The sequence below is a fragment of the Accipiter gentilis genome, chromosome 28, assembly GCF_929443795.1.
Source record: "Accipiter gentilis chromosome 28, bAccGen1.1, whole genome shotgun sequence".
Lineage (NCBI taxonomy): Eukaryota > Metazoa > Chordata > Aves > Accipitriformes > Accipitridae > Astur > Astur gentilis.
The window spans coordinates 12,325,297-12,344,747 of record NC_064907.1 but is presented as its reverse complement, the minus strand read 5'-3'; the positions used below and the strand labels follow the sequence as shown (position 1 = coordinate 12,344,747).

The window sequence follows — 19,451 nt, the reverse complement described above, 5'->3', positions numbered from 1 at the left end:
AATTGGTGAGTGAACTCTCCTGTCATTATCTCAACCCATGAGCCCTTTGTTATATTTTTCTCTCCCCTGTCCAGCTGAGGAGGGGGAGAGTGATAGAACAGCTTTGGTGGGCACCTGGCAAATCCCATTTTTATTCATCTGCTTTCTCCGTTGTCTCCAGGTTGGGACTGAAATTTGAGAACATGACTCCAGACCAATGAGTCACTGAGCTTTGGTTACCTTTGATTTGCAAGGAAGCCTACTGAGATACTGGATCATAGAATCATAGAATCATTTAGGTTGGAAAAGACCTTCAAGATCATCAAGTCCAACCATCATCCATGCCCACTAAACCATGTTCTGAAGTGCCTTGTCTGTGTGCTTTTTGAATACCTCCAGGGATGGTGATTCCACCACTTCCCTGGGCAGCCTGTTCCAATACCTGACAACCCTTTCAGTAAAGAAATTTTTCCTAATATCCAACCTAAACCTCCCTTGCCGCAGTTTGAGGCCGTTTCCTCTCGTCCTATCTCCAGCCACCTGACAGAAGAGACCAGCACCCGGTTTGCGAACAAGCCTTAGCTCAGAAAACAACAGTCCAGTAGGTAGGCTGTGACCCCTTTCTGTCTCAGGCAGGTTTATGGAACCAGAAGCAGAAAGTTGGCAGCAAGAATGAGAGGAGACTTCATGACTCAGTGGACAGAGAGAACAGGAGGAAGGAAAAGCTGAGCGCTACCGGCAGGACAGCAACTGGAGACCAAGAATCTGAATTACCTAGAGAAATGAGTACATGGTAACCCAGTGTGCGCCGAGATGAATTTTTGGCAAAGAGGTTTCTATACTGCTAGCACATGTCCTGGACTGTTTTCTGCATTCCTGGATCCTGGAAATTGGATCCCAACAACCTGGAGCACATGTAGAGGTGAAGGTGCAGGAGATGGACAAGGACACAAATCAGGCAAATCAGGGGTTAGAGCATTTCTGGAGGAGCTGGGTTACCCAGAAGGAGTAACAAACTGATTCTTTGTCCAAGACATAGGCCAAAGAGATCAAGGGAATCAGCACTGTAAAAGCAATGGGTTATGTGTGACCCAACCACAGCAGCTTGCTGGGAGCGGTGGTCAGCCAGGGGTAGGGAAGGGCGAGAGCACAGCCACAGGGCAGTCCCACAGCCATAAACTTGCAGTCTGCTTGTAACCCTGTGGCAATAAGCACCGTGGAAGTCACCCCCATTTTCAATGACCCCCTCGCCAGAGTGATCTGCCAGTGGACGAACGCCCTTTGGTCCCTCCTTCTAAGCTGCAGCGTGTCCCCAGGCTTTCGTGCAACCCCTGAGCCTGCGACTGCACTCATCCCTCTCACGTACATCCTCAGTGCCCGCGAGCAGTGTGTATCAGCATCACGGCAGCACTGATGAATCGTCCTTACGTGAAGGAAAGGGAGCTGACACTCCGCTGTGCACTTAGGATAAGGATACAGACCATGGCAAAGCAGGACCCTGGATCCACGTGCCTCCCAGACCCCCGCTCATTCCCTTTCATCACCCAGAGTGTAACAGCCAGCCCCCATAAAGAAAACCTCCACCAGAATCCAGGAGCTCTTCCCCATCTTGTAACTGGCTCTCCAGACCCACCGAGCAAGGCTCGGGGGCTGATCACTGAGACATCTTATCCAAGTCTGAACGCTTGGGGGTAGAGATATTTGTCAAGTGATAATTACAGTATCATCTTCTTGAACACCCGAAATGTAGGTGAACAAATCTTCACCAAACTGACTAAAACATTTGCACAGAGCTGATAAGACAGCTGGACTGTGAATAAAGCCATTTATCCCCTCCTCCCTTTTGCCATCAGATGGTGTCTGAGAGCTCCTTCTGGACAGCTTCAAAGCTTTTCCAGGCTCACAGCAGAAAACGCTGCCCGTGAGGGCTGCCCTGCCCTGGAACAACACAGCCTTCCCTGGGCTATGAGTCGTAAAATAAACTCTCAGATCAGAACGGCTGGCTTTGCTACAAAAGACTACAAAGCTCACAATGAGTAAAAGAATATCCTACAAAAATCCTTCCTCAGACTTCCCTGAGCCTCTTCCATGAAACAATTAGTGGATGCTCTTGTTTTGAACTCTGTGACTCACTCCTGGATTTCGGTCGCGGCCTGTGATCACTCGGTCGCTTAATGCGGTGTGGGGAAATAGGCAATTGTGAGAATTTCCTCTCTCCCTCCCTCAGCCGCTCATCGCGGCTCTGCGGCACGTTACACTGCAGAGCCATGCGACCGCAGGCTGGATGCTCGCATCCCAGATGTGCTGGCTCACCCTTCAGGCAACGCTTCCTCGCAGTATTAAACGATGATCAGGAGGGCTTCTCAAAGAGAAAATGCATCTCGCCATGTTTTACGGTACTTTGTAATCCAGCTGCAAGTGCAGTCCTTTTATCAATGGTTTTAATAGTTAAGTTGTGGCTTGGCACTACTAGAGTTTTATTCTTAATTTGGTATCTTCTGTGTATGTACATGTGTGCTTATTTGTAAAAACTCCATTAAAGATAATAGAGACTATTAAAGCAATTACACTGGCTAATGTCTCCCACATTCTTTTCTATTAACCATATTTAATTTTACCAGTCAGCAGTACATTCACTGTTATGAACTAGTGAGTGATTTTTTAATCACCGGATTTGCATAACATACACATTTGTGTGACTTTCCAAGTACGCGGTAGGTACAAAAGACATTTAACAATTAAAGCAAGAGTGTTCCCAGAGTTTCCCAGCACCCACAGAATATGTTTGGAGGCTTCTCTGTGCTTACCTTGCCTCGGTCGTGCTGTGACAATTTTGGCAGCAGAGCAAGGAAAAAGCCCTGAATAATTTGCCAACTTTTTCACGCCTAAAAGAGAATGAGAACAGAAAACTGAAGAATTCCTCCAGCTGGTACGACACCAGAAACCCTGCCCTGTGTCCATTAAAGAGTGCTATACGTTTGTCACGAGGAAAAGACTATTTTATCCTCTGGCTGCTGACTACCAAGTGCTAAATTTCTGCTGTTAAGAGGAACGGCAGGCGGGGCCGTTGGTGGAGCGGCCCGGACGGAGCAAGCCGCAGTGTCCTTCACGCAGGGCTCCCTCCAGCCCCCGGGGGTGGCCGAGCCAGTGACTCCGGCAGCAGCTGCTCCTTTGTCAGGGTCTGGGGACGAGGGCTTCTCCACGTGATGCTCAGGCTTCTTGCTTCTCTGCTTTTGACTCCCCTCTGCTTGATCTCTCAGACACTTTTCCCCCCCCGTAGTCTCTTTGTTATTTCCCTTCGGCGGTTGCTTTCCCTCTTACCACTCATCTTCATTTCTTTCCACTTCTTTCCCTTTTCCCCTTTTAGCTTCCCTATTTCTCCACTTCTTTCCCTTTTCCCCTTTTAGCTTCCCTATTTCTCTTGCCTTTCCCTCTTGCTTTCTGCCAAGCCATACGTGCCGCTTTCTCCCTTTCTGATCTTTTCCCCGGGGGCTGAATCGCAGCAGCTCTGTTTGTGTGGCCATTTGTACGGCCCAGAGCGACCTCCCACAGCTTGGGAAGGTGACCTTCCTTGGCTCCCTCTGTAGTCAATGGAGAGAGACGGAAGCCTCCAGAAGGTGACTCAGTTTTAAAGGCTGTTGAAAGACCTTGTGAAGACCAATCTCCTGCCATGGCCTGCCAGTAATACAGAAGAATATCCTCACTTGCGAGCTTTGAATCGGGGGCCAAAAGTTATTTAGTACAAATCCTGCTTTCGCCCAGTCTGTTGGCACATGCCAGATGGATGGGGAGCACAAATCGGAGCATCTTCCCTCTAACTGACGTTGCCCTCCCAGGTGCCAGACTTTTGCCCAGAACCCTGACGGTCAGCACAAGTTGTGCCTGCAGCACAGCAGCAGACTTGCTGACAGAGCCTTGCAACAGCTTTCCCCCACCCCAAAGTCCCATCTCTGTGCTACAGACAAAGCATTTGGTCTGACTTCAATAAGCCAAGTAAGCATTTTTGCTCCTGTTCCTTTTTCACTCTAAAAATAAGGATCATGTAAGGAATAAGGAAATAAAAGTGAAACGGGAAGCAAAACTTTCATTCTCACCCAACCGTTTAAATGCAGGCGTCTGCACAGTTTCCATGGCTTTTGTTTTGCTGGGAGAATGTCTCCCAGGGGCTAACTTCAACATTTCGAATGGAACCATGTTTAGCCTTTTCCATAACAAATCACACAGGAACCATGAACTGCAAATGCAGCCTTATCTCCATCCAGACATTTGTTCCCAAAGAGATTTTTTCCAGTTCCCTGTGATCAGACCAAGAAAATACAGGCAACATTATAACAACCCTCCCAGTGTTTCTCCATAGGTATAGTCCATTGTACACTGAGGTTGCTGCTATATAGTAAAGTTCTATTTTCCACATAGAAATCTGGTCCTACGATCCGCCTGTGAGATTTTGCCAGTGGCTTTCCTAGCATTTCACCTCCACCTTGGATCATGGCTTTTATTGCTTGCTGATCCAGGAATGCAAAAATTTATCGAAGCTGCATGCTCCCTCCTCTTCCCTGTGCATCTCTGCCCTCCCTTCTCTTTAAAATATTTGTGGGTGCAGGAGGGATGACCGCTCTTCCCACGAAGGTCCCTTGTCCCCAGGGCGGTCTCGGTGGGGCACTCTTTCCCACACTTGACCCTTCCCTGCAGGTCACTGGCGGAGGGAAAACGGGGTCCACGTCCACACTTTCTTTGGCCCAGAGAGCTCTTGGGAGTATTTTTGGTTAATTTTATTACTGACTGCAGAACATGATGTAACAGAAAAGTGTAATTCCTTGGCCTTGTGTCTGACCAAGGTGGCTGTTGCGGTGGTGGCTGCTACAGCTCGCTCTCTGCCCCCCCGACTGCCATTCTGTGTGCAGCTGACCTGGTGGCTTTGATAATCAAATTTTTATTAGCCTATTAAGTAAAATGCTGGCATTGAGCCACTGGCAAGTTGTAAAGCTGGCCAAATAATTGGAATAATAATTCACTCGTATTGAATGTGGTCCACTCAAAGGTGGTGCTTATTTCCTGAATGGAAATGAAGCTCTTCTAAGGATTTGGTTTAGATTAGTTCACTGCATGGTTTACTTCAGCCCTATAATTTTACCACTGATACCTAAAGTAGATTCATAAACAGAGCAATAGAGCCTTCGCTGTGCTAGGAGGTAGTCCTACGCACTAACGTAAATTATAAATGTAGAGTTAGAAAACCTAACAAGCCCAGCTGGCAAACTTCCATGTATTATCTCACAATAATTGCTTCCAGCCAGGAGATATTTTTTGTACAGCAGAAGACAGGTTATTTGTATTATATATTTAGCTTAAAACTGTAATAACATCCTCTGGCAAAGGTATTATCTGATGGTGTCTGAAATGGAACCAGCTTTCCTCTTTCCAGGCATTAACAAATGAAAATCTTTGTGTCATCCCATGGCATTTCCTGCATTGGAGAATAAAATGAGGAGGATTTTTAATTCATATAGTTTATTTCTTAAAAAGTAAATCTATTTTTGACAACCAGGTTTCCCAGAATTGTTACATGTAGTTTGTATCACTGACCAGAGAAATATTTCCTTTATGATTCTAATCAGGCAGAAACAACAGTACCACTAGCAGGACAGGCTCTTGGCTTAGCACAGTCAGAAGAAAACCTGTGAACAAGCAAGGCGCGTGAAGGTCACAGAAGACAGCATGGTTTTTCCTGTTGGCTCAGAAATGCCTGGATGCCTGCTACGTTGCCCATCCGCACATTCTCAGGCAAGCACTGCCGTAGTGAGGATGTGAAGCCAGCGATTAGGAAGACTAATAAGGGTGTGTTTTAGAAATCTTAGGCAGAGACAAATCTTAGTGATGGGTCAGGCTCACTACTCTACGTAGCTGTTCCATCTGCTCAGGACGACAAAGAATGAGAAAGCAGGAGGACGGTACTTGGGATTTACAAAGATATCTCAGGTGCTTTCCAGTCCTTCGGTAACCTGGGAGGATGTCATGAATATTAAGAAATGGGTTGGCCTGAGCTGCCTGCTCCATCCCCAGTCACACGTCTTGGCCAAGGAAGTCTGCCAGTGTTTGGGTTAGGTGACTATTGGGTCCACGCACAACCCCAGAATGTCAGGCTGTGCTAATGACAGGCTCCTTCTCCGTAAGGGACGCTAGCCTCAGGGAACCTCTGCCCTGGGAAAACTCACTAAAAATAATTTAATTACTGGTAAAGAACCCAATCTGTTGTGAACTGAAGATGCTGATGTAGTAAGTGTGGAAGGCATTAATGAAAACAAGCCTCGTCAGGCCTCAGCATTCATTACTGATGACAGCACAAGTTTGGTGGATATGGACCATCATACATGTAAGAGTTTTCTGTCAGTTGTTTGAACAAGTATCACACAACGGCCTGATTTTTAAAAAAAGAAAAGGTAGAACTATGTAAGATCAAAGTATTCGATGATATGAGACCTGGTGGCTTGAAAAGGTACAGTTGTCCAAGGAGAACTCTTGAGGAATGGGAGTTACTGTAGTGAAGTCTGCCCAGAGCAGTGTAAGACGTATTGCTGTTCAATGTTTTTATCGAGATCTGAGAGTAAACATAACATTTCTGCTGAAAAATTGGATAGTGCAAACACTGGTCTGGTGGCAAATAATGATGAAGAGTCACCTAGAGTGGCCAGGATTGCTCAGTAGAAAGCCCATCCAAGCAAGTGATGTCTTAGTACAGTCCTATGATATCTAGCTAAATTAGATATCTAAAAAGCAGGAGTAGAGGTTGTACTTACAGGAGGTTTCAGAGGGTGAGCAGTGACTGAAACACTTTGGAGAGGTCAGAATAGAGAAGCAACTCAGTAGGAGCTCCCAGTGTGATGGGAGAAAAGGTGTTGACTGTCTTTGGATACACAGTTGATGAGAAGCGGGTAGCGATCAAAAGCCCCACATGAAACCATTGCTGGACTATGTATCCCGCTGGAGTGTTCCCACTGAAAAAGAGCACTGAAGGATTTCCTGCTGTCACATCAAAGAGTCACAGAAATAATTCAAGAATGGGAAAAAGGGGCCTTTCATCAGCTGCTGGAGAGGTCACTTTATTTAGTTTTTTCAAAGGGAGAAGGTATCAGCCTTTATCACCTAGGGTATAAACACTTCTATCGGGGTAAAACCCCAGGGTGGGATTCAATCACCTAAACACGGTCACTTACAGCATGTTCCATGCCAGATGTGTGGCTCCTCCTTGGCAGAGGGAAGGATGAGATAAACTCTCGAGGACCTGCTCAGTCCAATGTCGGAGAGTCTGCTGGATATGGCACAAGCTCAGAGTTAGGCACGGTGTGCGCTCCCTGCACTAAGCCCTTCAGTCTTCCCATGTCAGCGAGTTCCCCCAGCTGCTCTGCAAGCTGCGCAGGTAACAGAGGAGTTGTTTCAGCAGAGCAGGAAAAAAAACCCTGCAATAGTCTCACGTAATCAGGGAATAAACTGCAGTTCCTGATGTAAACTCCAAGGACAGTCTCAGCACAGATGTACATGGATCAAGTTGAATTTGAAGCCAGACCTCATCCTCCAATGCACTGGGCTTTCAATCCCCAGACTGCAGTCCTGTTCTAGCCCCCCTTAGATTTCTGGCACGCAGGGAGCAAGCTTTACATATTTGCACATTTAATATCTTGTATTTCTGCCTAGTACATCATTTAAATGCTCCTACACATATAAGGTATATTGGCCTGAAAGCGGGGAAAAATAAAGGCGTCAGGATCTCGTTGCCAAAGCTAACATGTTTGCTGGAGGGGCATGCCAGCACCAGGCTGACCAGCTGCGGGCAAGTCACAGGATCGTTCCCCAGCCAGCCTTTTTGTCTGCGTGACAGCACCAGCAGGTCATTCCGTAGCACTGGTGCAGTTCACCGGGGACTGAGAGGGGTGTGGGAAAGCCAGCGAGAGCATCCGTGTCCCAGTGCTGCAGGATGGGATGAGCTATTGCCACAGCTCCGTGAAGGCAAGAGGCGTTTGTGAGGGACCCTGTGCCAGAATCACTGTGACTACCCAGACCGCAGCCCTTCCCCTCTATGTGATGCACACAGGAAAACGGATGTATACAATGGACATATACAATGATCATCTTATGCATCTTATGGGTAAGATGACATGTTAAAGCGGTAAGATCTGTTAAAATGAATGCTACAGCCAAATAATGACAAGTTAAAATCCAACTACACATGTGCTGTGAACCTCCCCTCCCCCCTGCAATAATGATGGTTCCGTAGAAAATGATTCTGTATCCAGATGTAAAAGGGTGAATGCAGGAATGGTTGTTTACTTAGTGGCTGTGCTGTAATGTTTAAATCCCAGTTTGTGACAAACAGTAGATACTGAAGAGTGTGAGACAAATACATTTGAGACAATTTGGGAGTTGGGGGGGTTAGTATGGTCAAAAGGATAGTTGCTGAGAAAAATATGCTTATTCTGCTTTTTAAACCACCAGTGCTCCTGCTTCCATTTCTCCCAGTTTTGTTCTTAGTTGATCTACTGACGTAGAATTACAGCTGGTCCACACTACTATGAGTAAAGGTCCCTAAAATCCATTTTTTAAAGCCTGGAGAACAGCAATATGAACCCTCAGCTTGTTTGCTAGCGATCAGGTGTCTCTAGAGAAATTAATTCTTTTCTTGGGCTAATTTAAGTTTATAGGAAGGCATTCAGTCAAAATAAACATCCAAAGGCTTAACTCTTTTGATTTGTTTATCCACTGGATTAGGACTTCAAACATTTTTGATTTATCTATAATGTAAGATTCTTAATCCCATAAATATTTTGAACTGAGTGGTAATGAGCTATCAGCTTTACTCTTGTTTTGAAGTCTACCCTGACACCAGTTGAGTCACAGTCTTTGGCACAGGACTGGAAAATGGTACCAGTAAAGTCACCTAGATGCTCTGTTACACAGCTGTAGATGAGCAGTGAAAAAGATGATTCCAGAAAGTGAAATGTATTCACCTGTAACAACAATCGCATTAAAGTCTCATCGGTTTCTTTCAGATTTGCATGAATTTGTTTTAAAAAGTTGTTTAATTTTTTTTTTTAACAAAATCCTGGCTTAGCTGAAGTCTCTAGGAGTTCTGTGGTTTAATAACTGGGACCGGGCCTTTTACCTTTTGCATTACGCACTCAGATTTTTTTTATTTACTTATCTATTATGAAGATTACCTTTATGCTAATCACATCACAAGCATGTTCCAGAGTTATTGTAAGTAGCCACAGAGTTAACTAAAGCACAATCAAATTTAGAACACCTCATTTTGGATAAGGCATTAGTAAGCACTGATTAAAGTTGTGCAAAAAAATTTTGCTTCGGTTCTGTGGATGAGCTAAAAAATATATATACTTAAAAGTTCTTTGCAGATTAACCCAAAATGCTCTTACTTGTACTGTTTTTTGATGGAAAACAATCCTTTGGGGATGAACTTCACCACTAAAAGTGAAAGGAGTTCTTCTGGTTTTGGACATTAAAAGTGAAAATGAAGGAAAAGTGGAAGAATGTGTTAGTTTTCCCTGCAAAAGATGTTACCAAGGGGAAAGAAAAGGTGGTGAGCCGAGCCGTGAGGGTGTCCAGGTGAAAAGGAAGCAGCTCAGAGGTTGTGGCTCCAGCAGGACCAGGCAATGGAAAAGTATCAGCCAGGTTCTGGCTTCTGCAGAGGGCAGCAATGTGGGGAGCAGGAGCCTGTGGCCACAGCAAACCACGGGGCTGAGCTGCCATCTCCCAGCCTCCTGGCCAGCCATGGTGATCGTCATCCCTTGTCCGGAGCCTTCTGGTGAGATATGGCAGCTTGGCTGGGTGCCCTACCTCCCCATGGGCACAGCCTCCATCTCACCCTGGTCTGTGCCAGCCCATGCTGCTGCTTTGCCCTGGCCACCCCCTCCTGGCCTCCCACCTCACTGCAGCTTCCCTGCTCCATGCTGAAGCCATGCTTCAAAAGGTGCCATGTAAATGGTTTTCGAAATGAAGGAGAGATGATGAGAAGAATAGCTTCAGAAAATCCGTATTAGATCACGAGGACATGAGCACGACAGTTATTTACTCTTCCGCTCTGTGATAGATGCTGCAATGCCACATGTGAGCCTAGCTTAAAAGGATCAAGACGTCTTGATCCTGGAGAGATCAAAATGAGTAAGTCTAAAATGTCTGGGCTTTCCTCATTTTAATGCTAGGCAAAGCCTTTTTTTTTTCTGAGTTTGACTTGAATTTGCAAGTAGGGTTGGCTTCCCTTCAGCGGCATGTTTTGGTGAATACATTATTTACTACTGAAACAGAAAAGGTCTCTGGTGTAGCAGTGATGGGGTAGAGAGTAAAAAACAAAGATGAATGCAAGAAGAAGAAAAGCAGAGTTTGCAGCTGAGCTATGAGATGAACCAGAGGTCGTAAGGGACAGAGCTACAGGAAATCTGTTCACTACGGCAGCAGGTGCAGGGGGGAGAGCTCTCGTACACTGATGTCAATTGGAAGCGAAGGTACCACACAAAGAAGCGGCTATGTGTAGACAATGAGAAGCAGAGAGGCCAAGACGAGGAGTGGAAAACAGAGGGAGCAATTTTGAGCCTGCATGAGGGTCCAGGAAGTTGTTTGAGAAGGGAAGAGGCAGCAGTACTGCCTTTAGTACACAGGAGGGATTGTTAAAATTTGGTGGGATTTCTGATGCAGCATGTAGTGCTGTAGTTTCACAGTCGCTTTCAACTGGAGAAAAGTTTTTGGTGGGAAAAAAAAAAGGTTTAAATCCACATCTGTTCCCAGTTTACTGCAGAGCCGGAGAAATGCTCTTGCCAGAATAAAGTGGGCAGTAGCATGGGGGAAGGGAAAGAAGGCAAACTGGAGAAGCAGTGGAGGGAGCAGGCAGGACCATTTCTTTTGGCAGCTGTGCCTGTATATGCCATCCTAATGAAAATTGGAAATTAAGAACTAGTAAAACACTCCAGCTCCCTCCTGTCTAATCTGAAATAGAAGATAGCCATACAGTATCTGCTGCTAGGTATGCTCTTCTGTGTAACTCCTTACACCATCCATGTCAATCTAAACACCTAAGTACTGCTCAAAAGTGCATTAGGGCAAACTGTAGGTGGTTAGATTTCTTTGTAAGCTCTGGATGTCGCACCATGTCATTTGGACCGGACCTTCCATGAAGGGCACAATTCAAACAACATTAAAACCCAAGAATATTATTCTCACCTACTAGTATTTGCTTCAGAAGTCTACCTTTTCTCCAGGTAAGCATAAAGTCCTCTTTCGAAAATATCTGCCATCTCCCTCCAACTCCTTCCCAACTGTCTGACATTTGAACAAGGGTCATTGTCCAAAAGGGGCTCCTCTCTTGATAAAGAAACAGATTGCCACATTCTATATATATATATATATATATACACACACATACAGATATTCACACACACACTGCTGATTATCTACTGAGGTAATGAATTACAGTCTGCTGAGTATTCTGTTGTGGTGGGACGTTTTTGTTAAATATACACATTGATGTGAGTACACATGAGGTAAGGCAAAGTCACCTGAAGGAGAAGTGTTGAAGTTTGGGATAAACTTTAACTCTTCGAACAGACTCAGAGCAAATGCAAAGAATCCATTAACAGGGCTTCTTTCCGAGTACAGATCATGCTGTACTTCTTTTGAATATTAGTTTAGAGAATAGTTACCTTTTGGTAGATTTGGACTGATTTGCATCTCTAGAACCTCTGCTGTTCAACATATAAGCAGCTGAAAAAAGTCTGCGGCTGACGCTAAGTTATTTGAGGTAGCATGAACAAGGGCTGGCTGCAAAGAACTGCAGAAGGACCTTATGAGGCTGAATGACTGAACAATCAAAGAACAGATGAAATTCACTGTGTATAAATTGAATCGACACCTACCAGTAAGAACAATCCCAGCCTCTCATATAAGATTAAAAGCTCTGAGATGATCACTGCCACTGAGAAGGAAACTGTGGGATTAGTTACGTATCAGAAAATACCAGCTAAGTGTGTGGCAGCAGTCAAAAAAACCACAATCAGATGTTGCAGACTATTGGTAAAGGAACACAGAACACAACAGGAAACATGAAAATGCCACTGTAGAAATGCATAGCTAAGCTGCACCCTTCCTTAACCCCCACATCCCAAAAAGCAACAACAGAAAAAATTTAGAGAGGGGCAAGAAAGGTAATCAAAGTTTTTGAGCAGTTTCTGTACACGGTCAGTCTGAGTAGCTTAGCACCGCGCATGATGTGATAACGCATACGGAAATCATCAGAGGCACGGACACATTGGGAAAATCTCAGTTTCTTCAAGCACAAAAAATCTGGCAGCTTTCAAAGGCAGCTGGCTGTAGCCAGGCTCAGAGCGAGCACCAGAGGCTGGTGCCTCCCGCAGCGGGCGAGACGCGGGGAACCCCTCACCTGTGGATGCTGCGTGGGGCAAAAGCTGAAGCGGGCTCAAGGGGAGGCTGGGCGAGCACTTGGAGAGCGTGAGAGCCCCTGCGGGTTACTGACTCGACAAACTGAACCGAGCTGAGGAAACCCCTGAGCAGATGTTGGTGGGAGAGTCCAAAGGGGAAGTGTTGGGTGCTGCCTTGTTCCTACTCTTGTGGAGGCAACTGCCCTGGGTTTGAGTTGGAGGCAAGGCTGCGGTAGATGGGCCCTTTGTCTGCACCAGTACAGCTGCCCTTTTACAACAAATTTCTCTCTGACTGATGGGAGCTAGCACTGACATCATCTGAATCAGACGCCCTACAGCAAGGCTGAAGGAAGAAGGATGCATGGCTATTTTTGGCGTGTGAGGCACAGCTGCTCACTGTCTTCCCTCACAAGTCAGGAAGGGCACAGACTGGAACAGGAGGTCAAAACTCCCTTAGCATGTCCTGTATTTCTTAATAAATGGACTGAAACCAGAGAATATCGGTAAGCTGTCAGTTGTTAGATAAACCTGGGCTTATTTATAGCAACTTTTCTCAATGTTATGAGAACTTCCCCATGTCCAGGATGGTATTTTTAACTTACAATAGCGTTTGCTGCATCTGAGAAGGCAGAAGCATTCTTGAAGACTAGGATGGATGGAGGTCATTTTGAAAAAATGCTGATTTCATGTACATGGCTAAATACAGTGGATATGACGATCCATGATTGAAGCAGGTACTACTTTAGCAAAGTTAATAAAAAGCTGTAGTCAGTGGACAGTCATAAGCTTGTATAAGGCTCATAATTATGGGTATCAATAGAAATAAAATTGACTATCAGTAGAGAAATACTAGGGATAGCAAAAGGTGATGCATGTGTTAACTAGGGATGGGAAGATACATGGGAAATAACGGAGGACTAAAATTATCTAAAACACAAAATAGGGGAGGGGATTTTAGCAGAAATTCATGTTGTTGCAATGACATGTAAGTTCAAGGGGATGGCCTCAGGAAAGGTACAGTGACTTTAGAAAAAGGACCTGAAATTATTTGCTGTATATTGTTGTGCGTTAACGCCAGTAGGCAGCTAAGCCCCATGCAGCTGCTTGCTCACTCCCTGCCTCTGGTGGGATGGGGGAGAGAATCAGAAAGGTAAAAGTGAGAAAACTCATGGATTGAGCTATAGACACTTTAATAGGTAAAGCAAAAACTGCGTGTGCAAGCAAAGCAAAACATGGAATTCATTTGCTACTTCCCTTGGCAGGCAGGTGTTCAACCATTCCCAGGAAAGCAGGGCTCCATCATGTGTAATGGTTACTTGGGAAGACAAACGCCATCACTCTGAACGTCCTCCCCTTCCTCCTTCTTTCCCCCAACCTTTACTGCTGGGTATGATGTCATATGGACATATGGTCTGGAATATCCCTTGGGTCAGTTTGGGTCATCCGTCCCGGCTGTGTCCTCTCCCAGCTTGTTGTGCCCCCCCCAGCCTCCTCGCTGGTGGGGTGAGAAGCAGAAAAGGCCTTGGCTCTGTGTAGGCACTGCTCTGCAGTAACGAAAACATCCCTGTGTTATCAACACTGGTCACAAATCCAAACCAGAGCTCTATATGAGCTGCTACGAAAATTGCCTCTATCCCAGCCAAAACCCCGTACATCCATATAAACGATAGCACCTTGCAACAAAATGAAAAAGCTCTGTGTTTGACATCAAGAGATTTGAAGCCATACAAAAGTCATGAAAATACATGCTGAGCATTGGCTACTTAAAGCCAATGCTTAATACCGTACTTTCTAATCGTACGCGTGCCTTGCTGAATTCATCGAGCATCTGACACACAACACAGTGCCAGAGTAAGGCCCACGAACAGTCACACGGTGGCTTAAGACCCAAGCAGCACACGGTACGGCTAAATCTGAAAACAGATCGTTTCCCAACAGCGTATTTGGTATGTACGTTTGGTACAGCCATATCCCTGTGATGCTGGGACTGCAGCTCCCCAAGACGTGTGAAATGGAGGCCGTAGGCCTCTGTATGTGTGGCAGAGGCGGCTCCTCGGGCGCGCTGGTCCCTTCAGGCTGATGCAGATGGAGAGCGGGACCAGCGACCCGCCTTGCCCTGAAGGACCCTTGCTCCCTGGGCCCTTGCACGGCTCCACGCCCGGGGCCTCCGCCTTGAGAACGGCCCTGAACATCTCCCTCCAACGCCGGGCCCGCCCGCGGCCCTCTCCTTCCCCAGGGCGGCGGAGCTGTCTGCGGCCCGCCCCCGGCTGGGAGTGGCCGGCGCCACCGCCGCTTTCCGCCCCGGTAAGGGGTCGAAAAGAACGTAGGGGGGGGAGATAAGGACGGGATGTGGCGACCGCAGCCCCGGCCGGGCGGTACCGAGAGGCGGCGCCGCGGCGGCGGGGGGGAGGCGGCGGCGGCGAGCTCAGGTGAGCGGGGGGCGGCTTGAGGGCCCAGCGGCTGCTGAGGGGGAGGGAGGGCCGGCCCGGCGGCGTGAGGAGGGGAGAGGGAAGGGGGGTAACGGCGGGTTTCACCCGCCGTTACCCCCCTTCCCTCTCCCCTCCTCACGCCGCCGGGGCAGGTGCCCGTCTGGAGAGCCGGAAGGGGTGCGAGGCGCCGAGCGAAGCCCGGGAACGAGCAGGGGGCGTGGGGGAGCGAAGCTGAGCCCTAACGGGGCCGGGGCCGGTAGCGCTTCTCCCGTTGGAGGGGCCGGGCGGCTCGGCCGGGCGCTGCCTTTGGGCTGGGAGGGCCGGCAGCTCTTGATGGGGGGAGTCCCGTTGAGTACGGGGGAATGTAGGAGGGGTTTTAGGTGGAAAAATAGCCATCTTTGGTTTCGCAGTCTGAAAGTTTTAGGATTTTTTTTTTTTTTTTTTTAAGTCCCCGGTGATGTTAGCATTTATTTCACAGTAAATGTAGTCTAAAGAAACGATGTTACAACATTGAAGTAACATCATTGTTTTTTTTTTTAACTCAAAACATCCTTTAATTTCACTTCAGCCAGCGTGAAAGCAGTTATGATACAAAGATGTATAATTTATTTATTTTTTTAAAAAATAACTACCTGCAAAGAGGGAAGAAAAGTCTTAGAAAAGACTTAGAAAAGCCACCCATAGAGTATCTCCAAACTTGGCTTAAAGGAAGAAAAAGGAAACTGCCATCTTAATGGAGAAGCCGTGCATCTATACTTTTATGAATAACTGAGTTTTATAAGACCGTGATCTCTAGTGTGGATGACCTGCCCTCCTCCTCCTCCCTCAGAGCAGCAGCTATCAGCTTGGCCTGAGCTAGGGCTGCTGGCATTACTGACACTGGTGCTGGTGAAAGGCTGGAGCTGCGGGGAAATTTAGGAAAAAAATAATTCACCTTTCCTAGGCGAGCTGGGGAAGCAAGGCATGTTGCTCACTGGATGTGTCCAGTGCCTTTTGGGTTGTTTGGGATATGCAGTTCATCGAGCTCCATTAGCCCAGCAAGGCTTTTTGCAAACACTTCAGTTGTCCTTGCCAACGGTTTAATAGAAAACAGCTCATTCATTTTTTGGTAATCCACGCTAATCTTTGTGTACAAGTGCTTGAGTAACTTCTTGCTATGCTTTTGAATAATGATTTAAGAGCTCTGCAGTAAAGTACTTTTATAATAAAGGCTTTTACAGAATATGCTGCAGAACATACACCAGCAAGCGCTACTGGTAATTAAAAGTAAATGAGAGTTTTTAAAGAAATGGACAAAGTACACTGGCATGCATTATCTCTGGTTTTGTCCTTTCGTATTTGTTCATTTACTTGCTAATTTGCAATTGGCCTTACAGCAACTCATGAAAACGGGAGAAGTTCTACTTTATTAAACTTTTCTTGTTGTTTAAATACTAAAGTCCCTTTAATTATGTTGTTACGGGTATTCCCACATCTCATTGCTGAAGTTAAAGTTGTTGTGGTTCTTTCTAGGAAGGCATTGACAGTGGTCTTCCAGTTGAAGCTACAGTAGATTTTTACTATTGATAGGGCTTCTAGGCACTTCTGAAACTGAAAAGTAGGGATGTTTAAAATAAATATTCAATTTAAGAAGAAAAAAGCTGAGTTTAGAGGTTTGTGGTTACTTAAAATGTTGTGGTCACAGTGGGTCGAGGGAATGTAAATGAAATCCCCAAATGCTTATGAACAGTGTTTTGTACGGTTGAGACTAAGACCATGTCCAGCTATGTCTTTTTTCTTACTTCACAGTGCTTATACTATCAAAGTTATCAGTTTTCTGTATAGTTCTTTGAGATTGGGCAGTGAAAATAACATGTTCCCATACATGATGCTGATGATTACAGTGCAGCAGCACTCTGAAGAGCGGTCAGAGGCAAGTATTGTATTCCCGCTGGCTTCCTCCCTCTTTAAATTTAGATAAATCAGCCTTTGTTCTCTTTAGTAAAGTGAAGTCAAAAGTTTGGGCCTAAGCTGCTGCTGCTGGAATTGTAGTGGGGCCATGTAAGAAAAGAGGATTTATTAGCACCAGGATAAATTAATTGTGACGAACAGGAAGACAGAAAGCACTGCAAACAATGTTTTGTACTCACAAAAGCGAAAACCCTAAAGGTTAATTCTGACTTTGTTCACAAATTAGGCACACTCGGTTAGGCTTTTTTTGCTCACCATAACTTGGGCCTCTGACAGCTACTGAACCACCTAACCTTTCAAATGAGATTTACTGGAGTGTGTAACACCTCCTGAGCACTCCTTGGGAGTTATGATTTTTTTTTCATTTTAGCATTGGGTTTCCTTGAGCAAACCTTCTTTCTAATTGAGCAGCAGACAGACTGGGGCCTCTTCTGGTTTCGGCCATAATGCATATTAACGACTCATGTGGAAAGGGGTTTTCTTACCTCTCCTGGAGTATCGGCCTTGAAGGTGAACAGGAAGGAACCTGCAGAGTTGCCATAGTGATTTCCAAGTTCATCCTTAGCATCTTGTGTCTTTTTCCAGAGAGCAGCCCTTTCACGCTGTGTCACTTAGATTAGGATTGAGCCCAGGGTATGTTGTAATACTACTCAATATTCTTGAAGGAAAACTGCTGCAAAACCTTTATGTATTCGGGATGAATGTGCCCTTTGTAAATCAGCAGTCACACGAGGAAAAACTTGGCCCTCTGGCACGGAACAAAGGCTACTGTGCCCATGTTAAGCACGGTAGTATCGTTATTTGGAGGTGTTTACTTAATTCTATGTAATGTTAACTATTTAACACTCCATTTGATTCTCTTTTTTCTTTACTTTTAGCATATAGGCACAGATTCCATTAACTGCTCACCTGAAAAATGCTTTCAGGGAGAAACATTTCTGTATTGAGTCTCCTAGGTACTGCTGCTGTGGAAGCTGAGATCCACTATCGACATACTTTGTTTGTTAAACATGAGTTTTCTGTATGGAAATTGAATTAGCTATTGACATGGAGTTACTTCCCTATTTATTGATGCCGAGAATGTAAAGTGGCTTAATGACTAATCTGAAGTCTGCAGGCAGAGGGGTGAGATCATGTGCTTGCCTCAAGTAGGGGTTTCTTTGTTCAGTGTGATTCCTTTGGGGCACGCAGAATTTGGATTCTGCCTCCCCTTTGTACATACTGTACCATGCTGCTCTCTCTGTTTCAGACCCTCCTTCATCTTATAGCCATGCTTCCTTCCAGCACATCTCTTATTATCTCTGTGTGAAAAATTACTAATTGGGACCCTGCTGCCTAATGAGTACGATCGGTGGCACTTTCTGTTCTCTCTCAGCCCCCCTCCTCCCTTTCCTTCCTCTCTTGCTGCCTTACGAATAGGTGTGTTAGTTCAGAGTAAATTGTCTAGTTACTCAGCTCTTTTTGCCTTCTGTCAATATGTTTATTTGTAACAACAAGAAGTGTGAAAAAAATATAGATTTTACCTTGAAAAATAAATATTTACTACATAAACAGCCGTGTAATCAGAATTAGGGATGTAAAGTGGAAAATGCATTTTCTTAATAGTGCTTAGCTAGCTCCTTTCGTTTCAAAGGAGTATGCATTACCTGTATTTATAGATCAGATCAAACAGCACCCCAGTCAGAACTGCAAATGTAACAGTAATTTGCTAAACACAGTGTATGTATGCTCAGGTGATAAAATCTCCTTGGAAAAGAGCTGTGTGGGAGAAGTGGCTGCTTGAAACTAAGAGCAGAATGAATGTGAAGTGTGTGAACTTTCCCTGTTCTCTGCAATGGCAGAAGAGTTGGTTGTTTGGCAGGGTTGTTTAGCGGGCTCTAGTTGAAAGGTTTCTTTTGCTGGACTGAGAGGTCAGTGGAGCAGGAAACCATTACAGAGGAAAACCTCTTGGTAGAGTGACTTTGAGGCAACCTGTGGAGCAAAAAGTCAAGAGGTTGATAGTGAGTATTGTAAAACTGAGTAAGAATGAAAGGGTTAGTATCTGTGAGAGGGGCAGGAACCGGGAGTTACTATCATTAGATTTTTCTGAATTATTTTGCAGCTCTTCAGATCTGTGTAAGGTGAGGCACACAGCATTGGTATAGCTTTTCAAGACCTTGCTAAATTCTGCATAATAATAATGGAAAATTAAAATAAAATTATAGTGATGATTTCAGTGTGCCTGTAGATAATGAAGTTTGACAGTGGCTTGATGACTTTGCTGATTGATGGGGTAAGCAGAGTAGTCCCTAGCTCAGCTCATCTATCTGGCAGCACTTTGAGTTTAAATTGGCAGTCAGGCCTTTGGGTGTGAAAAGTATGTTTTGAGCATTGAAGGAAACCATTCTTAGGGTCTTTTTGTTTTCTTTTTGGAAAGCCATAAAGTCTCCAGAGAGCTTGGTAAGTGGAAGGACCGTTTTTTTTTTTCTGCTAGTAAACTGCTTTCTTGCTGTTTTAGCGGGATACTGAAAGTATTTTGTTTCCTGTCTTTAATGATAAGATGGTAAGCATCCTTTCCACTGACATGTCAGCTTAGTTTTATTGATTATCACTACTGCAGATATACAGGCACCTGGAATGGTGCTGGTGGAGACTACTTGCAAGGCCAAATGCT

General features: G+C 45.4%; 1 protein-coding gene across 1 annotated transcript in view; it reads left to right on the top strand.

The window, feature by feature from the left end:
• The first annotated feature begins 14,756 nt into the window (after positions 1-14,756).
• DISC1 (DISC1 scaffold protein) overlaps positions 14,757-19,451 on the top strand; it is a 205,931-nt gene continuing 201,236 nt past the window's right edge. The window contains 1 exon segment of the mRNA XM_049831349.1: positions 14,757-14,848. Within this exon segment, the coding sequence (XP_049687306.1) occupies positions 14,767-14,848 (82 nt within the window). The 5' untranslated portion in view covers positions 14,757-14,766.